Source organism: Erpetoichthys calabaricus, chromosome 6 (assembly GCF_900747795.2).
Source record: "Erpetoichthys calabaricus chromosome 6, fErpCal1.3, whole genome shotgun sequence".
Lineage (NCBI taxonomy): Eukaryota > Metazoa > Chordata > Cladistia > Polypteriformes > Polypteridae > Erpetoichthys > Erpetoichthys calabaricus.
Genome location: NC_041399.2, coordinates 5,837,632 through 5,857,242, shown reverse-complemented (window position 1 = coordinate 5,857,242; position 19,611 = coordinate 5,837,632). Strand labels below are relative to the sequence as shown.

General features: G+C 40.6%; 1 protein-coding gene across 3 annotated transcripts in view; it reads left to right on the top strand.

Moving 5' to 3' along the window:
* cpne3 (copine III) overlaps positions 1–19,611 on the top strand; it is a 140,640-nt gene that overhangs the window by 117,008 nt on the left and 4,021 nt on the right. For all 3 annotated transcript variants that reach the window (XM_051929269.1, XM_051929270.1, XM_051929272.1), the window contains exons 12-15: positions 1,732–1,786; positions 1,922–1,973; positions 2,572–2,705; positions 18,101–18,337. In XM_051929269.1, coding sequence (XP_051785229.1) covers positions 1,732–1,786; positions 1,922–1,973; positions 2,572–2,705; positions 18,101–18,337 — 478 coding nt within the window. The remainder of the gene's footprint in view (positions 1–1,731; positions 1,787–1,921; positions 1,974–2,571; positions 2,706–18,100; positions 18,338–19,611) is intronic.

Sequence of the window (19,611 nt, the reverse complement as noted above, 5' to 3'; positions counted from 1 at the left end):
GGAACTAAAATACAGTCTGTACATCTTATTCATCACTTTTAAGGTTTAGTATGTTTGCCATCTCAATGCACATTATAATAACAACAACATTTATTTCTATAGCACATTTTCATATGAATGATGGAGCTCAAAGTGCTTTACATGATGAAGAAAGAGAAAGAAGACAAACTAAATAAGAAATAAAATTAGGGAGCACTAATTAACATAGAATAAAAGTAAGGTCCAATGGCCAAGTTGGACAGAAAGAACAAAAAAAAAAACTCCAGATGGCTGGAGAAAAAAATAAAATCTGCAGGGGTTCCAGGCCACGAGACCACCCAGCCCACTCTAGGCATTCTACCTAACATAAATGACCTCAATCAGTCCTCGTTGTATTCAGGGTTCACATGGAAGAACTTGAGGGTGCTGGTTATGTGGACTTCTGGCCTTTAATACGTCAATGTAGGGACATCAGGTGGTGGGAGCGCAGATCAACACCACAGAAAACCGGAAAAAGAACAGAAGAGAAAGTAGGGGTTAGTGTGGATTTCAGAGCCACCATGAATGATAATGATAATTAATTGAATATAAAGAGCATCAGGATTAAACTAAGATGAAGCTATGAGAAAGCCATGTTAAAGTAATGTGTTATCAGCAGTGTTTTAAAGTGCTCCACCGTATTAGCCTGGCGAATTCCTATTGGCAAGCTATTCCAGATTTGGGGTCCATAACAACAGAAGGCCACCTCACCAGTTTACCCTTGGAATTCTAAGCAGACCCTCATTTAAAGATCTAAGGTGTTACGATTTGGAGTGTAAGGTGAGAGGCATTCTGAGATATAAGATGGAGCAGGTTATTGAAGGCCTTGTAAACCATAAGCAGGATTTTAAGGTCAATTCTAAATGGCACCAGTAACCAGTGTAGTGACACTCAGACTGGTGTGATGTGCTCGGATTTTCTTTTCCTAGTTAAGATTCTGGCAGCTGCATTCTGCACTCATAGTAACTGATTGATGTCTTTTTTGGGTGGTCCTGAGAGTGCTTTATAGTAATCTAGTTGACTGAAAACAAGAGTGTGAACTAATTTCTCTGCATCTTGCAATGTTATAAGAGGTCTAAGTTTTGCTACATTTCTTAAGTGAAAAAATGCTGTCTTAGTAGTTTGATTAATATGTGATTTCAAATTCAGGTCAGAGTCAATAGTTACCCCCAAATTCTTTACCTCCATTTTGACTTTTAAGCCTAGTGGATCAAGTTTATTTCTAATACTCTCGTTATATCCATTTTGGCCAATCACTAAAATTTCTGTTTTCTCCTTATTTAGTTTGAGAAAATTACTAGTCATTCATTCAGAAACACAAGTAAGGCATTGGGGGTCAGTGAATCAAGAGAGTCGGGGTCGTCAGGTGCTATTGATAACGGCTCAGTGATGTGAATTAATAAACACGAGAGTCATCATTTAGCTTGGTTTATCTGCATTTCTCTTTACTTGTTCAAGGATGCCTCCAAGATATCTCATTATGTATATGCAAATACACTAAAATCTGAAAGTATCCAAAATACTTCTGAGCCCAGGCATTTCAGATTATGGATACTCAACCTGTAGATGAAAAGGTGGTAGAAATGCTTTTAAACAGAAAAGTGTTAGTTGGTTACTATTGCTCTTTAGGATCATTTTCCATGTTTTATTTTTGTGGTGTGCCTAAAGTGTGTCATCGATGAGAAATGTCACATTCTGTTTTTTCTTAAATAGTGACAAAATGTTTCCAGCACTAGGATTTGGAGCGCAGGTTCCACCAGATTGGCGGGTAAAGTCATTCTCCATTTTTGTCATTTTTCAGAGCAGAGCATTTGAACACATAAATTAAATGTTCTGTTCTGAGATACCATTGCTGTATTCATTATTTTCTATGTACTACTGAGTGTATTTTGTTCCTTTCTAGGTTTCACATGAATTTGCCATAAACTTCAATCCTTCCAACCCTTACTGTGCTGGTAAGACAAAATGCATTGTACATATTATTTTGTGATATGGGAATTCAAAATACAGTCAATCCTCAACATTCGTGCATTTCACTTTGCGACTTCAAGCATTCATATGATTTTATTTGTATCTTCTTCTTTACTTACACGTTGCCAACCTCGTACATGCCAACTGCTTCACCCCTGTGCCCACACATGCATGCCAGCTTATCTGACACACTTTCCCTTGAGCCTACCCTGTTGTTCTTTATGAATTTCTGTGAGGCGTTTATAGAATGGGATAGGTCCTATAGCCTATAAATAAAATGTATTATTATTATTATTTTATTTTGTTTTTTTTTATTATTATTATTACTACATGGCATTTTATAAATTTTTTTTTCTGTGAATAACCAAGTTATTAAAGCAGTTTCATTAGTAATGCTTTCGGATCTTGGCACCAGAGACTGGCCAGGTGTTACATGTTGGTCATACATTCATGGAGAAATTTCACTGTACTCTGTATATGTATTTGATCATAAACTTTAATTCAATTAACACTGCTTCCTCTTTTTAATCCCTCTCTATACTGCTCCATTATAATGCCTTTTTTCCCATTTTATCTTATTAGGTATACAAGGAATAGTGGATGCCTACCGAAGCTGCCTTCCTCAAGTCAAGCTGTATGGGCCCACCAATTTCTCTCCAATTATAAACCACGTTGCCAGGTTTGCTGCACAGGCTGCTCAGCAGAAAAATGCATCTGTAAGTATCTACCATAAAAAGGTAATGTGTGTTTTGTTTTGTGGGGTCCTCTTTTATTTTTAAAGATGCAGATTTCTTCAAAATGCTACTGCAGAACCCTAGTAAAGAAACAAGAGAATAGTAGAGGTTAATTATGATTATAAATATATGTACTGTACATCCATATGAGTTTTCTAAACCAGGGGTCGGCAAGTCTGGTCCTGGAGGACCACTGTGGCTGCAGGTTTTCATTCTAACCCTGTTTGTGCTGCTAATTAACTTCTTGTGAATTCATTTTAATTGAATTGCTTTTTTAAGGTTTGTTCCCCTGAATTGCTTCATTTCTTTCCTTAAATAGCACCCAAACAGAAATGAAATGTGAAGTGAGGGAGCCGACAGAAGACCAACTCAGTCAGGGCCTCAAACTCCAACCAGCTGCTTAATGAGGGGCCAATTCTTGTTGTTAATTAAACCCGTTGTTTAATTTCATGGCTTGTTGCTGCTCTCGTGGTGCATCAGCAGACAGTTTCGAAATTGTTGATTTTCTCTTTCTAAGAGCTCTGTTAAAATGTGGTACTTGTGTACTAAATGGATGGCAGTGAATTAGCCTCAAAATTGAAACGTAATAATAACTTCCAATGGTACTTATGTATTTCTATAATATTCCAATTTCTATTAATTTCTACTGTATATATATATATATATATATATATATATATATATATATATATATATATATATTTATCCTAATAAATATGTTATTACAGTAGAGTCTCGCTTATATGACATAAACGGGCCAGCAGAACGTCAGATAAGCGAAAATGTCAGATTAATGGGAGATGTTAAGAAAAAGCATATTAAACGTCAAACTGTGTTATAATTTTACACATACGAACCTAATAATAAATGTTTTACAATAAAACAACAGAAAAAATTAACTGAAAAAATTAGCTTACAGTTAAAGAATTGTCTGAAGTTAAATACAGTATTTACTGTACTTAAAAAGTTCAGTCCTGTGATGATTTAAAGAAATTTTTGATCGTAGTCTGCTTTCCTGACGAGTACCATTTCTTCGCTGCCAAGTCTCACCATCTTTGCAACATCATTATGTCGATTCCTGTAGCTTCTTCTTGTTGCTCAATGTATTTAATTGCAGTTTCTAGAGCCTTAACTCCATCACTCATATAGTCAACATCCGTACGAGCGTGTACTGTTTACTACAGCATTGTGACTGTGTGTGTGTGTGTGTGTGTGTGTGTGTGTGTGTGTGTGTGTGTGTGTGTGTGTGTGTGTGTGTGTGTGTGTGTGTGTGTGCTGTGACGTGTGAGTCCCCGTCTTGCACCCTAAAACACGAAGCTGAGTCTCAGTACTTTAGCAACACCAGCTTTATTCAGCTTGAAACAGCAACAGCGCGGTTATTTATTGTAGCAGGATCTGCCGCTAACTATACACAGACTCAGCAGTCAGGCAGGGCCGTGACCAAGTAATACTGTGCCCTGCGCATTTATAATGTTCCTTGTTTCCTGTATCACCCATCGACGGCAGGCGCTTATAGCATAACCGCGATCTTTTCGGATTCGCTTTTACTGCGAACTGCTACAGCGCTGGGAGACTGTGATTGCTTTGGGACGCTCTTCCGCGTGTCGTCCCGTTGGGTGGAGTCCCACAACAGATTATAAACTCACTCACACCAGCCATGATTCTTTTCAAAGGTAAAGTGCAGGTTAATTTGTTTTATGTATTTTTACTTTATATTTTGTGTTATTCATTTTTATATGAATAGTTTTGGGTTGTGGAACGATTCATCTGAGTTTCCATTATTTCTTATGGGGAAATTCACTTTGATATACCAGTGCTTTGGACTGCGAACAAGTTTCCAGAACGAATTATGCTCACAAACTGACGTTCCACTGTAATTAGCTGCGGTAGAGTCGGGAGCAACAAAAAATAGACTACGCTCACACTCGCAACTTGCAGATCTTGTTGCCGATTGATGCGTTTGTTTTTTTCGGTGGGAGGTTGGATAATACGGAATGTCGGATAAGCGAAGGTAGGATAAGCGAGACTCTACTGTAAGTTGTCAAAACACTTCTGTTTTTCTTTGTCATGCCGTCCGTTTACTACACAAGTACCTAAAATGTTTTGGGGACCCGAGCAGATCGACATTCCCGAGACCTTCATCATTCTTTATTTTCAGATATTGTATGATGGACACCAGTTGTTTTGGCTCATTTTATATCTCATTATTGTCTAGCTGCTAATTAAGGAAAAAGAAACAATTAAGGGGTCTGAGTCTTCAAGAGCAAGTTGATTAAAATTAAAAGAAGTTAACTGGCAGCAGAAACAGGTCACTCATTAAAAAAAGGGTTAGAATGAAAACCTGCAGCCATGATGGTCCTCCAGGACCGGAGTTGGCAACCCCTATTCTAAACTGTTCCACAGGATCAGCTTGGTGTTGGTAAGGCATTGCATATTTTGGTGCATAACAGCAATAGGCTGTCTCGCCACTTCTTTTACACTTAGTGTTTGAAATAATAAGCAGGCCACCGTTAGAAGATCCAAGGTTACAACTGGGAATTTAAACGGACAGGTTTTCCAGGATAGAAGGAGGAGCGAGATCATTCACAAAGTTGATCCTGGGGTCCCACTGTGGCTGCAGGTTTTTTGTTCCAACCAGCTTCACAATCGGTGATAATAATCGATAACAACTGATCTTATTTAACTCTTTGAAGGCTGAATACTTTTTCCAAATAACTCAGTTTTCTGTAAAGCACACAAAGCAATGGTTTCACACATACTGTAAATACCTGTTGTTGTGTGCTGTGGCTGCTGTCAGTGCCTATTCGACATCTCTGGTGGCAGCAGCTACTAATGGGGGTGGCTCGTTGGCCAGCAGGAGTACGTGGTGGGCCGGCTGCTTGGTTGCCTTTGCGTGGCAGTTGCAGTGTGACGCGATCTGTTGTGAAAGCCAAACCTGACACAGACAGACACAACAGGCACATGGTCAAAGCACACATGCGTTTTTATTTTCTTCTCCCTTGTTGGAAACGTCTTCCCCTCCGTTTCCCACAGGCACAACACAATCCAAATAGCACAAGCACACAGTAAACAAATCCTGTTTCCTTCTCTTTCTCTTTTCTCCTCCACTCCTCCCGGCAAGCTTTGTCTCCCTCCCGACTCTGGCTCTTTGAGTTGTGACTGCTGGCACCTTTTATAAGGCACCCGGAAGTGCTCCAGGTGCTCGTTGACCTATTTCTGGCAGCAGTTCCAAGTATGGCAGAAGTGCTGCTCTCCAGGGCTCAGCAGCAGCTGCAGCACCCACTGGCGGTTCCCAAGGATCCCAACAGGGCTGCACCAAACTCCAACTTCCATGAAGCCCTACGGGAATCCTAGGAACCGCTGCAACCCAGGGTGGGCTGCCATGTAGTGCTCCGGGGGAAGTAACACCCTGGCCATGCTTGCTCCCCCAGTCCTTCCAGTGTGGAGGCATCCCAGCCGGGCAAGGGTCCCGGCCATCTGCCACACTGTTTTGCATTTCTTGTCATCATAAGTGGCGGACCTACAAGGTGGACGTTCCTGTAGGCACATCAGTTGCACGAATGTGTCCAGTACTGCAATCAGCTAAGGGCCGGTCAGCTAATGCTGGTACCTCACTTTCGTTTTTGATCTCCATCTCCAGATCACTTGCATCAAAAATGGCATCTGACAAGTCTGAGTCCGATTCAGCAAAAATTCGCAAAACGTCGTACACGGAGTATTTTGCTTTGCATATTCGCTTTGGTCTCTTTGACTTGATAATTTTTCAAGTCTGTTCCTGGATTATCCCCATTTTGGGTAGTACTGAATTATTCCTGGCACCAGTCATAATCATTACATAAATTATTTACACTTAATTGTGCTTACAAGTAACAAACAAATAAGTACTGCTAATATGTTTCAGAAACATTTAAATATCTGTGGTAGTTCACAAGAAACATTTAACAAGGAGTGTTTAGCGTTTATTAATATATTTACATTTTGCTTCTTCTTCTTCTTCTTCTTCTTTCGGCTGCTTCCATTAGGGGTCGCCATAGCATCTTGTTCTGTTACACCCATCACCTGCATGTCCTCTCTCACCACATCCATAAACCTTCTCTTAGTCCTTCCTTCTTCTCCTCTTACCTGGCAGCTCTATCCTTAGCACCCTTCTCCCAATATACCCAGCATCTCTCCTCTGCACATGTCCAAACCAACGCAATCTCGCCTCTCTGACTTTGTCTCCCAACCTTCCAACTTGAGCTGACCCTCTAATGTCCTCATTTCTAATAATGTCCATCCTCGTCACACCCAATGCAAATCTTAGCATCTTTAAGTCTGCCACCTCCAGCTCTGTCATATAACAAAGCTGGTCTCGCTACCGTCCTGTAGACCTTCCCTTTCACTCTTGCTGATATCCGTATGTCACAAATCACTCCCAGCACTCTTCTCCACCCACCCTGTAGACCTTCCCTTTCACTCTTGCTGATATCCGTCTGTCACAAATCACTCCTGACACTCTTCTCCACCCACTCCACCCTCCCTGCACTCTCTTCTTCACTTCTCTTCCATAGTCCCCATTACTCTGTACTGTTGATCCCAAGTATTTAAACTCATCCACCTTCGCCCACTCTACTCCTCGCATCCTCACCATTCCACTGACCTCCCTCTCATTCACACACATGTATTCTGTCTTGGTGGTCCTACTGACCTTCATTCCTCTCCTCTCTAGAGCATATCTCCACCTCTCCAGGGTCTCCTCAACCTGCTCCCTACTCACGCTACAGATCACAGTGTCATCAGCAAACATCACAGTCCACGGGGACTCCTGTCTAATCTCGTCTGTCAACCTGTCCATCACCATTGCAAATAAGAAAGGGCTCAGAGCTGATCCCTGATGTAATCCCACCTCCACCTTGAATGCATCCGTCACTCCTACCGCAGACCTCACCACTTCCCTCGTACATATCGTGTACAACTCTTACATACTTCTCTGCCACTCCCGACTTTCTCATACAATACCACAACTCCTCTCTAAACTTCTCCATCAACATCCTCAGAGCAAATATTGCATCTGTGGTGCTCTTTCTTGGCATGTAACCATCCTGCTGCTCACTAATCATCACCTCGCTTCTTAACTGAGCTTCCACTACTCTTTCCCATAACTTCATGCTGTGGCTCATCAATTTTATCCCCCTGTAGTTACTACAGTCCTGCACATCCCCCTTATTCTTAAATATCGGCACCAGTACACTTCTTCTCCACTCCTCAGACATCCTCTTACTTTCCAAGATTCCATTAAACAATCTGGTTAAAAACTCCACTGCCATCTCTCCTAAACACCTCCATGCTTCCACAGGTATGTCATCTGGACCAGCGGCTTTTCCATTCTTCATCCTCTTCATCGCTGTCCTTACTTCCTCCTTGCTAATCTGTTGCACTTCCTGATTCACTATCTCCACATCATCCAACCTCTTCTCTCGTTCTCTTCATTCATCAGCCTCTCAAAGTACACTTTCCATCTGCTCATCACACTCTCCTCACTTGTGAGTATGTTTCCATCTTTATCCTTTATCACCCTAACCTGCTGCACATCTTTCCCAGCTCGGTCCCTCTCTGTAGCCCACTGGTCCTTTTCTCCCTTTTTAGTGTCCAACCTCTCGTACAACTCATCATACGCCTTTTCTTTAGCCTTCACCACCTCTCTCTTCACCTTGCGCCTTAGCTTCTTGTACTCTTGTCTACTTTCTGCATCTCTCTGACTATCCCACTTCTTCTTTGCCATCCTCTTCCTCTGTATACTCTCCTGCACTTCCCCATTCCACCGCCAGGTTTCCTTTTCCTCCTTCCTCTGTCCAGATGTCACACCAAGCACCCTTCTTGCTGCCACCCTTACTACATCTGCTGTAGTTTCCCAGCTGTATGGTAATTCTTCACTACCACCCAGTGCCTGTCTCACCTCCTCCCTAAACTCAACCTTGCAGTCTTCCTTTTTCAACTTCCACCATTTGATCCTTGGCTCTGCCCTCACTCTCTTCCTCTTCTTGATCTCCAGCGTCATCCTACAGATCACCATCCTATGCTGCTTAAGTACACTTTCCCCTGCCACTACTTTGCAGTCTTCAATCTCTTTCAGATTGATTCTTCTGCATAGGATGTAATCTACCTGTGTGCATCTTCCTCTACTCTTGTACGTCACCCTATGTTCCTCCCTCTTCTTAAAATACGTATTCACTACAGCCATGTCCATCCTTTTGGCAAAATCCACTATCCTCTGACCTTCTTCATTCCTACCCTCAGTTCCACTCTCTTTACCTTCCTCCTCTCCTCCTGCCTCCAGACATGTTTCCTCCGTCTTCTTCTCCTCCTCCTTCTTCTTCTTCTTCTTCTACGGCCAACAGTAGCCCAATTTCCGCCAGCATCCTGTTGACTAACAGTACTGGTGGCGGTGGTTGTTAACCCGGGGCTCGACCGATCCAGTATGGATATTTGCATTGTTGTATATTGATTTGGCAAAATTTTACACCGGATGCCGTTCCTGACATAACCCTCCCCATTAATCCGGGCTTGGGACCGACACGAAGAAACACACTTGTTTGTGCATCCCCTATGGCTGTGTTGATATACAGTATTTACGTTTTGCTATGTTTGGATATTTGCTTGCAATGCAATCTGGTGTTATAGTGTCATCTAGTGACCATTTCAAATATTACAACTGATTTGTAATTGCTTAATGAAAGATTTACAGGGGGTGGCACGGTGGCGCAGTGGTAGCACTGCTGCCTCGCAGTTAGGAGACCCGGGTTCGCTTCCCGGGTCCTCCCTGCGTGGAGTTTGCATGTTCTCCCCGTGTCTGCGTGGGTTTCCTCCGGGCGCTCCGGTTTCCTCCCACAGTCCAAAGACATGCAGGTTAGGTGGATTGGCGATTCTAAATTGGCCTTAGTGTTTGCTTGGTGTGTGGGTGTGTTTGTGTGTGTGTGTCCTGCGGTGGGTTGGCACCCTGCCCGGGATTGGTTCCTGCCTTGTGCCCTGTGTTGGCTGGGATTGGCTCCAGCAGACCCCCGTGACCCTGTGTTCGGATTCGGCTTGTTGGAAAATGGCTGGATGGATGGAAGATTTACAGGTTCATTATTTTCACATGTTCAGACATATCTGTTGTTTATGTGTACTTGTTGTTTACTGAAAGAAATGTTATTTGTAATAATTTTACCTATTCTGTAGAGCACACATAGTGTAAACTCATCTGTATTAACATAATTAATTACCTCGAACCGAAGATACATTATTGTGGATTAACAAACTTATTGATAAAATCTTGGGCTGATTTCCTGTCTTATCAACACGCTGCTGAGAATGCCAGTTGATTTCTTTGGAACCTGTCATGGCCCTTTGGAAGCTTTCTTTCACTGTGTTTTCTAGGGTTTTAATATTTAGATTCCATAATTATCGTTTCAGACTCATCAGTAAATGGGTCTAGGAATAGCATCTGCCATTGGATCACAGACTTTTCTTACAGACTGGAAGCATGAACACGCAATGCTACTTCAGTACGCGAACAACTTTAGCTGTAGGTGGAAGCTCTTGTTGCACTTTACACAACTGACTTACAAAACTCAGCTTGATGATATTTTGGAAGAAATAAGTGGACAGGACTGGCAAGCTTTGTTGGGCTGAATGGCCTTTTCTCGTTTAGATTGTTCTAATGTTCTGTTTTTATGGTTCTGCCTTTGTCCAGAATCAGTTTCATAAGCTTTATGACCTTAGTCTCGGAAAGTCTTTCTCCCGTGGGGCAACTGGGATCTTTTCCTGAATAAGGAGTGGCATTGCACATGTACATTGTTAGCATGCCCATGTTGATCAAACACAGGAAGCATTGCAGTCTACTTGTGACTTTACACTGTAGGAAGATAAGTCAATAAATCAAAGTAAATAGGTAAATGACATTTGACCTGGCTTTTATATAAGCAACATATAAATGTTTTTTTATATAAAGACCATCACAAAACATAATTACAAACAGAACTTTCCACGATACCTTGGCAAGCTCTGTAAGCCCTGCTGTTATATTGAAGGACATGTGTGTGGCACACTGACTGGCAGGATGACACCCGACCTGTTGCTACATCCAAACAGTGCCATCTTTCGCCTTTACGCCTGCTGCAGCTACATTGTTCTTATATGTGAGTGGACGTTTCTTGCGAGGAGGGCTTCTGTTCTCTTTCTCTGATGTAGAACCCTTATTCGAGGTCACTTCTGTTATAGCATGTCTTTATTTGAAAACAACAGTGTCAGATCAGGGCGAGCGTGAACGCTACTGAGAGAATAAAACTGAATAACAAAAAAATGTTAACTTTTACAAGTACCATAAATTTACACCGGCTCTTTCAGATTCAAATCAAATGTATGTTTTTATTATGTAACTAGTCATTTAGCCCGTTACAATAACGGGCGCTAGAACAGTAGTGCATAAAGATTAGTAGGAACAGTCTATGTTAAATGGCAAGGGACTTTGACCTCATTCTTTTTGTTGGTTGTATTTTTGTTTGTCTTTCAGCCTTTCTTTTGTTGATGTTTACTTGCTGAGCTGACCGTTCTTCGTGGGCTGCCGCCGTGTATTGTGTGTGTTTAATATTCTGTGACAGTAATACTGTCTTGTACGTCCGCTGGCTTGTACGTCCGTAATATACCTTTAATTTTCTCAGGTGGTAATACAGGCGTGCGCGTCGGTAATAAGCCTTTAATCTTCTCTGACAGTAATACTGGCTTGTATGTGGCTGTAATATGAGTTACTGTATTGTGTACCTTTAATTTCCTCTCGCAGTAATACTGGTTTGTATTTCCGTAAAATGCCTGTAACTTTCTCTGACAGTAATATCACGCATTGCACCATGCCCCGCGCATGCGCACTTCACCAGAAGACACACACACACGGACACCTGGACGCACACAGGGATTTTATTAAAGAGGATAGTAATAAAAATAGCAGCTCACAATGATACATGTTGGAGGACTTGGAAATTGAACTCACAACCTCTTGATTATGGGACAGCGGTTGTTTCTGCTGCACAAAACAAGTGGACATATCTACTCTGTTCCCTAAGCCAACTTATTTTTCTACAGTTATATTCTTGAATAAAAGCACACTTGTTTTGTTATACTTGTACCTTTTGTGAAAGTATTTATTTGATATTTGGACTTCAGTCTTCACACATTATATACTTCATGTCTACATTTTATCAATTACTAGCAAAATACCCGCGCTTCGCAGCGGAGAAGTAGTGTGATAAAGAGGTTATGTAAACATATATATACATATACATATACATATATTTACATATCTACATATACACATATCTACATATACATACATATACATATTTACATATCTATATATATATATATATATATATATATATATATATATACATATCTACATATATATACACATATATATATATACATATCTAGATATATATATACATATATATACATATCTACATATATATATATATATATATATATATATATATATATATATATATATAGACATACAAATATACATACATACATTCACATATATATATATATATATATATATATATATATATATATATATATATATATACTAGCAAAATACCCGCGCTTCGCAGCGGAGAAGTAGTGTGTTAAAGAGGTTATGTAAACATATATATACATAAACATATATACTTATATATACATATGTACATATACACATATCTACATATATACATATATATATATACATATACACATCCACATATATATATATACATATATCAACATATATATATACACATACATACATACACACACATATATACACACATACAGACACATATATATACATATACAAATTTACATATCTACATATATATACACATATATACATATCTACATACATACACATCTATCTATCTATCTATCTATCTATCTATCTATCTATCTATCTATCTATCTATCTATCTATCTATCTATCTATCTATCTATCTATCTATCTATCTATCTACATCCCCGTGCTTTGCAGCGGCAAAGTACTGCTTTTAAATTTTTATTAAGAAGAAAACCCTTTTAAATTGAGTGAAAATATACTAATAACAATTTGTTAAGGATCTGTTTTTTTGTGAAACTGACTTCACACAGCTTCTCCGCTGTTTTATAAACGAACGTCATATAAGGTCTTCCTTTTTCGTTGCTTTGCCAACGGAAGCAGCCTTTTTATTTAATCCTGTTTTTACGATTGTTCTGTTTGTATATCACGTTGTCAGTTCAGCACTCCGGTTGTAATATGACCAAGCCGTGCAAGCACACTCTTGAGAATGCAACGTATAGTTGTACAGGAGAAAAGCAATCTTGCCTCAAATCAATGGCAACCTTTTGTAGGTCTATGAACTTAATTTAAACTTTAGGTTTACACGTTGCTTTCTTTCCGAAGTACCTGCACTCATGAATATGTCTGTATGCGTCAGTCGCTCAAATCCCCGCGGTTCGCACGGGCGAAGTTCTGCTTTTAAATTTTTATTAAGAAGAAAAGAAAACCTTTTAAAATTGAGGTAAAATATACCAATAACAGTTTGTTAAGGATCTGTTTTTTTGTGAAGCTGCCTTCACTCGAGTGATCACTTCGAGCTTTAAGCCTGAGAAATCACCCCGTAAATGCACACGTTTAATTGCACATCTCTTAATATGTATGCTTACAAAGTATTAAAAGACACTCAACAATTAATGTCATTTACCTTCGTTTCCGCGTTTGACTCGTGCTGTAAATCTCTTCCTTGTTTTCACTTCACGTGATTACGTAGGAGGCGTAATACATGATGACGCGATACGTGACTCCGCCTCCTCCATTACAGTATATGGACAAAAAACAGGTTCCAGTTATGACAATTACGCGTAGAATTTCGAAATGAAACCTGCCTAACTTTTGTAAGTAAGCTGTAAGGAATGAGCCTGCCAAATTTCAGCCTTCTACCTACACAGGAAGTTGGAGAATTAGTGATAAGTGAGTCAGTCAGTCAGTCAGTCAGTGAGTGAGTGAGTCAGTGAGGGCTTTGCCATTTATTAGTATATATATATATATATATATATAGGCAAATCCCCTCGCTTCGCAGCGGCGAAGTACTGCTTTTAAATTTTTATTAAGAAGAAAACAAAACCTTTTTAAATTGAGGGAAAATATAGCAATAACAATTTGTTAAGGATCTGTTTTTTTGTGAAGCTGCCTTTACACAGCCTCTCCGCTGTTTTATAAACGAACACCATATAAGGCCGTCCTTTCTCCTTGCTTAGCGGTTCTGTATTGTTTTATTGTTCGTTTATTACGATTGTTATAGTTATTGTGTAGCTATTTGAGACTAACTTTTCTGTTCAGGTACCCATTTCCTTTATGTAATCCGCGGATTCTCCACTATTTTTTTTTTTGTTTATTACGATTATAGTTATTTATTGATTCCCTTCTTTAGCTGACTGCCTGCTCATATAAGGCGTTCTGCTGTTTTTTTGTGAAGCAGCCTTTACACAGTTTCTCCGCTGTTTTATAAACAAATGCCATATAAGCCCATACTTTTTCCTTGCTTCGCCAAGGAAGCAGCCTTTTTATTTAATCCACGGGTTCTCTGCTGTTTTATTGTTCGTTTATTACGATTGTTATAGTTCTCTTTGTATACCACGTTGTCAGTTCAGCACTCCGGTTGTAAAATGACCAAGTCCTGCAAGCTTACTGTTGAGAATGCAACGTATACTTGTACAGGAGAAAAGCAATCTTGCCTCAAATCAATGGCGACCTTTTGTAGGTCTATGAACTTAATTTAAACTTTAGGTTTACACGGTGCTTTGTTTCCGAAATACCTGCACTCATGAATATGTCTGTATGCGTCAGTCGCTTCATATTCTTTTCCTACATTATCAATTGTGTAATGTGTTTTTGAACAGGTTTGATTCATCGAAGTGATCACTCGTGCTGCGTTCAGTCAATTCACGTGAGCTGCTCTCTTGTGTGATGTTGCGATGTCCACGGCTTTATTTAATGTTAGCTAAGACCCGGCACTTAAAAGTTTCTCGCTACAGCAATTTTAACTCTGTTACAAAGTGATCCAAAGTCTCGTTTATACCTCGTGTCTTCTCATTAAACTTATATGTCGCGAATATGGTATTGCAAACGGCAGCGGGAGCGTTTCTATAAACTTACGGTTTACACCGTGCTTTGTTTCCGCAGTAGCTGCACTTATGAATATGCTTGCATGCGTCACTCGCTCGCTTCTTATTGTTTCGCTGCCTTCTCAATTGTGTAATGAATGTTTTCTTCAGCGCTCTTTGGGGCTCTTCCTTGTTTCCTACGTACTGCGTTCACAGTCAGTTCACGTGATTACGTGGGAGGCGTGATGACGTGATACGCAACTCCGCCTCCCACGGCCATCGAGCTGCAGTCTATTACAGTAAATTGACAAAAAAGAGGCTCTAGTTATGACCATTACGCGTAGAATTTCGAAATGAAACCTGCCTAACTTTTGTAAGTAAGCTGTAAGGAATGAGCCTGCCAAATTTCAGTCTTCCACCTACACAGGAAGTTGGAGAATTAGTGATGAGTGAGTCAGCCAGTCAGTCAGTGAGTTAGTGAGTGAGTCAGTCAGTGAGGGCTTTGCCTTTTTTTAGTATAGATTGCTAAAACATGAAAAATGTTTCTGTTTTAGTAATGTTTTAACAATTCCTGCTTTGTATTTGCTGTCATCCTTCATTTACCCAGATCGTTGTAGACACAGACCACACCTGAAATGTATATATTCCAAATAACGAGATATTATTTACCCCATACAACTCCAGTCACTTCACACCCAGATAAAGAGACTTGAGCTCAGAGAATCTTCTGTGTGACTTGAGCTGCGTCGGTGGGGAGGATGGGATAGCAGGCTGCTTGTGCTAATCGACAAATATGCAAAATAAAAGACGCTGATGGAGAGGCGCGAAGGAATTTAAGGTGCCCTGGGATTACAAGTTTTTTCATAGGCTTCAGGGATTCTAGTGTTAAGTGAGGTTGGGCACACATTTGGCTGACCCACTATCCCTTTGTACTGGTGCAGCATAGGGATGTGTCCTTTCCCCACAGGTCTTCTGACTTTATATAGATGACTGGAACCTTGGCGATATGTCTGTCGGACATCTTAAATATGCAGATGATATCACATTAATTTGCCTTTTTTTCAAAAAATGAGTCCATAAACATACAAACATCTGACATTGAGGTGCAGCCATAATAATTTGAACCTTAGCATTCAAAAACCTTTGGAAATGATGTGACGATGCGGGTCTGCTCCATGCTCCCATCCTCCTTACGGGGAGCCCTGAACCCAAAGCCATCGGTAATGTCACCGAGATGAGCTGACAAATGAGGACAATTCTAAAATGAAGCCAGGGGATATTTCCAAAAGTGCAGTCAGTGCAAAGGTGCTTTTATTAAAACAAAAATCAATGTCCAAACAAAAAGTGCAGTGCATCATAGTTTCAATAAATATTCCATAAAACAGTGCAAAGTGGGGATAAAAACAATTATCAGTAAATAAATCCATTAAAGTCCGAGGTTAAAATCAGAAGTTAAAATGCAGTCTCTCTTATTACGATTACAGCCCACCTCCAGCTCTCATTTTCCAAGGCTCACCCATTGCTCCTGCAGCCGGCGGAGACCCAACAGCCACGAGCTCCTTTTGGCCGACCTCCGTCTTGGCTTCCATACAGACATCACTGCCAGACTGTCCGAGGTCGGCTCTCCTCCCTTCATCCTTTGTGCTCATGCAGTCGCTCCTCAGATCCCTCGGAAGGATACCTGCTTTGCTCACCCCACTCCACCAGAACATTCAGTGGGGCGAACTAGCCCCTAGAGTGCTACAAACAAACGCTCCTTTGTGGGGGCCCCAGCTTGTGCTGTCTCCTCCTTACAGGTGGCCAGATCGTACTTCCAAAACCGCCATTCATGTCCTTTAACCTCCTGCTTTCTTTCTTGATCCATCTATCCATCCCCTTTCTTAGTGTCGACCCGTATATATACATATACCCCCATGCCTCCGTGGCCGCAGCGCCTTAATCACACGCCGCAGGAAGCCAATGAAGCAATTGAGAATGAGAGCAGGTGCGACTTGCTCCAACTACCTCATTAACTCCCGGCGGTCATGCAATTGCACCCACAGAGAACGACACGGCTATACAGATTTAAAATTAACCTGCCCCTTTTTTTTTTGAAGCCGTGGACCCGCTATACCACAGATGATTATAGATTTCAGGAAACAATCACCTGCTCACCTATCACTTGCTATAAATGGCTCAGTCGTTGGGATGACAGGGTCCTTTCAGTTTCTGGGCACCATGCTTAAGTGGATCAATAACTAAGAAAGCCCATCAGAGAATGTTCTTTTTTTGTTAGCTGAGGAAATTCAGCCTCCCTCAAGCAATATTGGTGCAGTTCTACACAGCCATCATTGAGTCCATTCTGACCTCATCTCTAACTGTCTGGTGTGGTGCTGCCTCTGTTCAGGCTCAGGACAATCTGCAATGCATCATCGGAACCTGTGACAATATCATAGGCTGCAACTAACTGCACATTCAAGTCCTATATATGTCCCGGGTAAGGAAGTGGGCCGACCCATCCAGGGCATCACATGTTCCAAAGACTTCCCACCGGCAAACACCATCATGCAGTAAAAGCTAAAACAACATGTCATCTAAATAGGTTACCGTTATTCTGACTAATCAGGTCTGAGCTTCTACTCAGTATCTCCCGCATATTGCACTACTTGGCCATATTAATCCATCCATCCATCCATTTTCCAACCCGCTGAATCCGAACACAGGGTCACGGGGGCCTGCTGGAGCCAATCCCAGCTAACACAGGGCACAAGGCAGGAAACAATCCTGTGCAGGGTGCCAACCCACCGCAGGACACACACAAACACACCCACACACCAAGCACACACTAGGGCCAATTTAGAATCGCCAATCCACCTAACCTGCATGTCTTTGGACTGTGGGAGGAAACCCACGCAGACACGGGGAGAACATGCAAACTCCACGCAGGGAGGGCCCGGGAAGCGAACCCAGGTCCTCAGGTCTCCCAACTGCGAGGCAGCAGCGCTACCCACTGCGCCACCGTGCCGCCCCCATATTAATCCTATTATCTCTTTATTTTTTGTATTGCCCTTGTTTGCTGCATCATATTTTATCATTTTAGATTTATCTTTTGTATTCTGTGTTGTCCTTGTATATTGCACCAATTACTATCAAGACAAATTCCTAGTGCACATTGGTGGACCAGGTCAATAATGTGAATTCTTATTCTGATAAGATCAGCAGACCTTAAGGGTATTTATCATTTTAAACTTTTCCTCCCCAAAATGCAGCAATATTTCGTCCTGCTGATCATCACAGATGGAGTAATTACAGATTTGGATGATACCCGAGCAGCAATTGTAAATGCTTCAAGGCTTCCAATGTCCATCATAATTGTGGGAGTTGGTGGAGCCGACTTCAGTGCTATGGAGTTCCTGGATGGAGATGATGGATGTTTAAGATCACCAACGGGTGCACCAGCTGTCCGGGACATTGTACAGTTTGTGCCTTTTCGTAAATTTCAAAACGTAAGTAATATGAATATAATAATAATAATAATAATAATATTAAATTTTATTTTTATAACACCTTTCCCATGCTCAAGGCACTTAATGTACATAAATAGTCCAACGTCTTGTTGTCTTCTTTGTCATTTGGCATTAATTCTGTTATTGTTTTACACACTCATTAAGTAACATTTCATCCATGCAATGTACTGAACATTAAACTATGTAAATAATTTTTATTTGTATGTGACAAAAGTTTTTGAAAATCTCTGAAATCCATTTTTGTTAATTGTTCTTTACCAACCACAGCATTTTGTAGAAGCTCTACAGAGATTGCAAAATATACCACAGTTATTTTATATAGAGAAAATGTTTGGTGGTGGGATCAGAATTTCACAACCACAATTTTATGTGTGGACAGCCATGAGCTCTAATGCATAGCATTTTTTTCTTTCTTTAATCATGTAGTTATTTTTTATTTTTCTTGGGTGGGGTCTGTTTTGGTTGCTTTTTTTTTTTTATATTTTCTTTCTTGTTTTCCTAGTTTAACTGTGAAGTCATTTGTTGCATAAAGATCAACTTGATTGTGTGCAATGTTATTTTCTTCAAACCCATACTCAGTTATATACAGTTGGGCCTTCATATTTGCAGGGGATTGGTTCCAGGACCCCCTGCAGATACCAAAATCTGTGGATGCTGAAATCCCTTATATGAAATGCATAAAACTTACAATCATCCTCCCAAGATGTAATCATTACATCTCGCCTGAAGAAGGGGCCTGAGTTGCCTCGAAAGCTTGCATATTGTAATCTTTTTAGTTAGCCAATAAAAGGTGTCATTTTGCTTGACTTTTCACTTCATTCATAATGGCTAACACGGTACAACACCCTAATACTACATTCATCCCCCCATATATTTACCCCATCTCTACATTTCTTATAATACCTGATATAATGCGAATGCTCTGTAAATAGTTGTTATACTCAATTGTTTAGTGAATAATGACTTTGGGAAGCGACATGCCACTTTTTAAAATATCTAAGATTTTTATTTTCACGTTGAGAGATAGCACTTTTATGCTCCCTCTTAGCCCTTGACGTATTGCTCTGTCCACTTAAATTGCTTTGCAGGAGCCCCTTTTTTTGTCTTTTCAAAGAAACAAACAAACCCAGAATAGTGCACCAAGGTCCTCACAGCACCTTAAAGTTGGGATTGCAGAATCAGCGGCTCCTTGAAACATAAACTGCAGTGTTTTCATTCAGACAGCAAAAAAGATTATAGGCTCTGCACTGGTG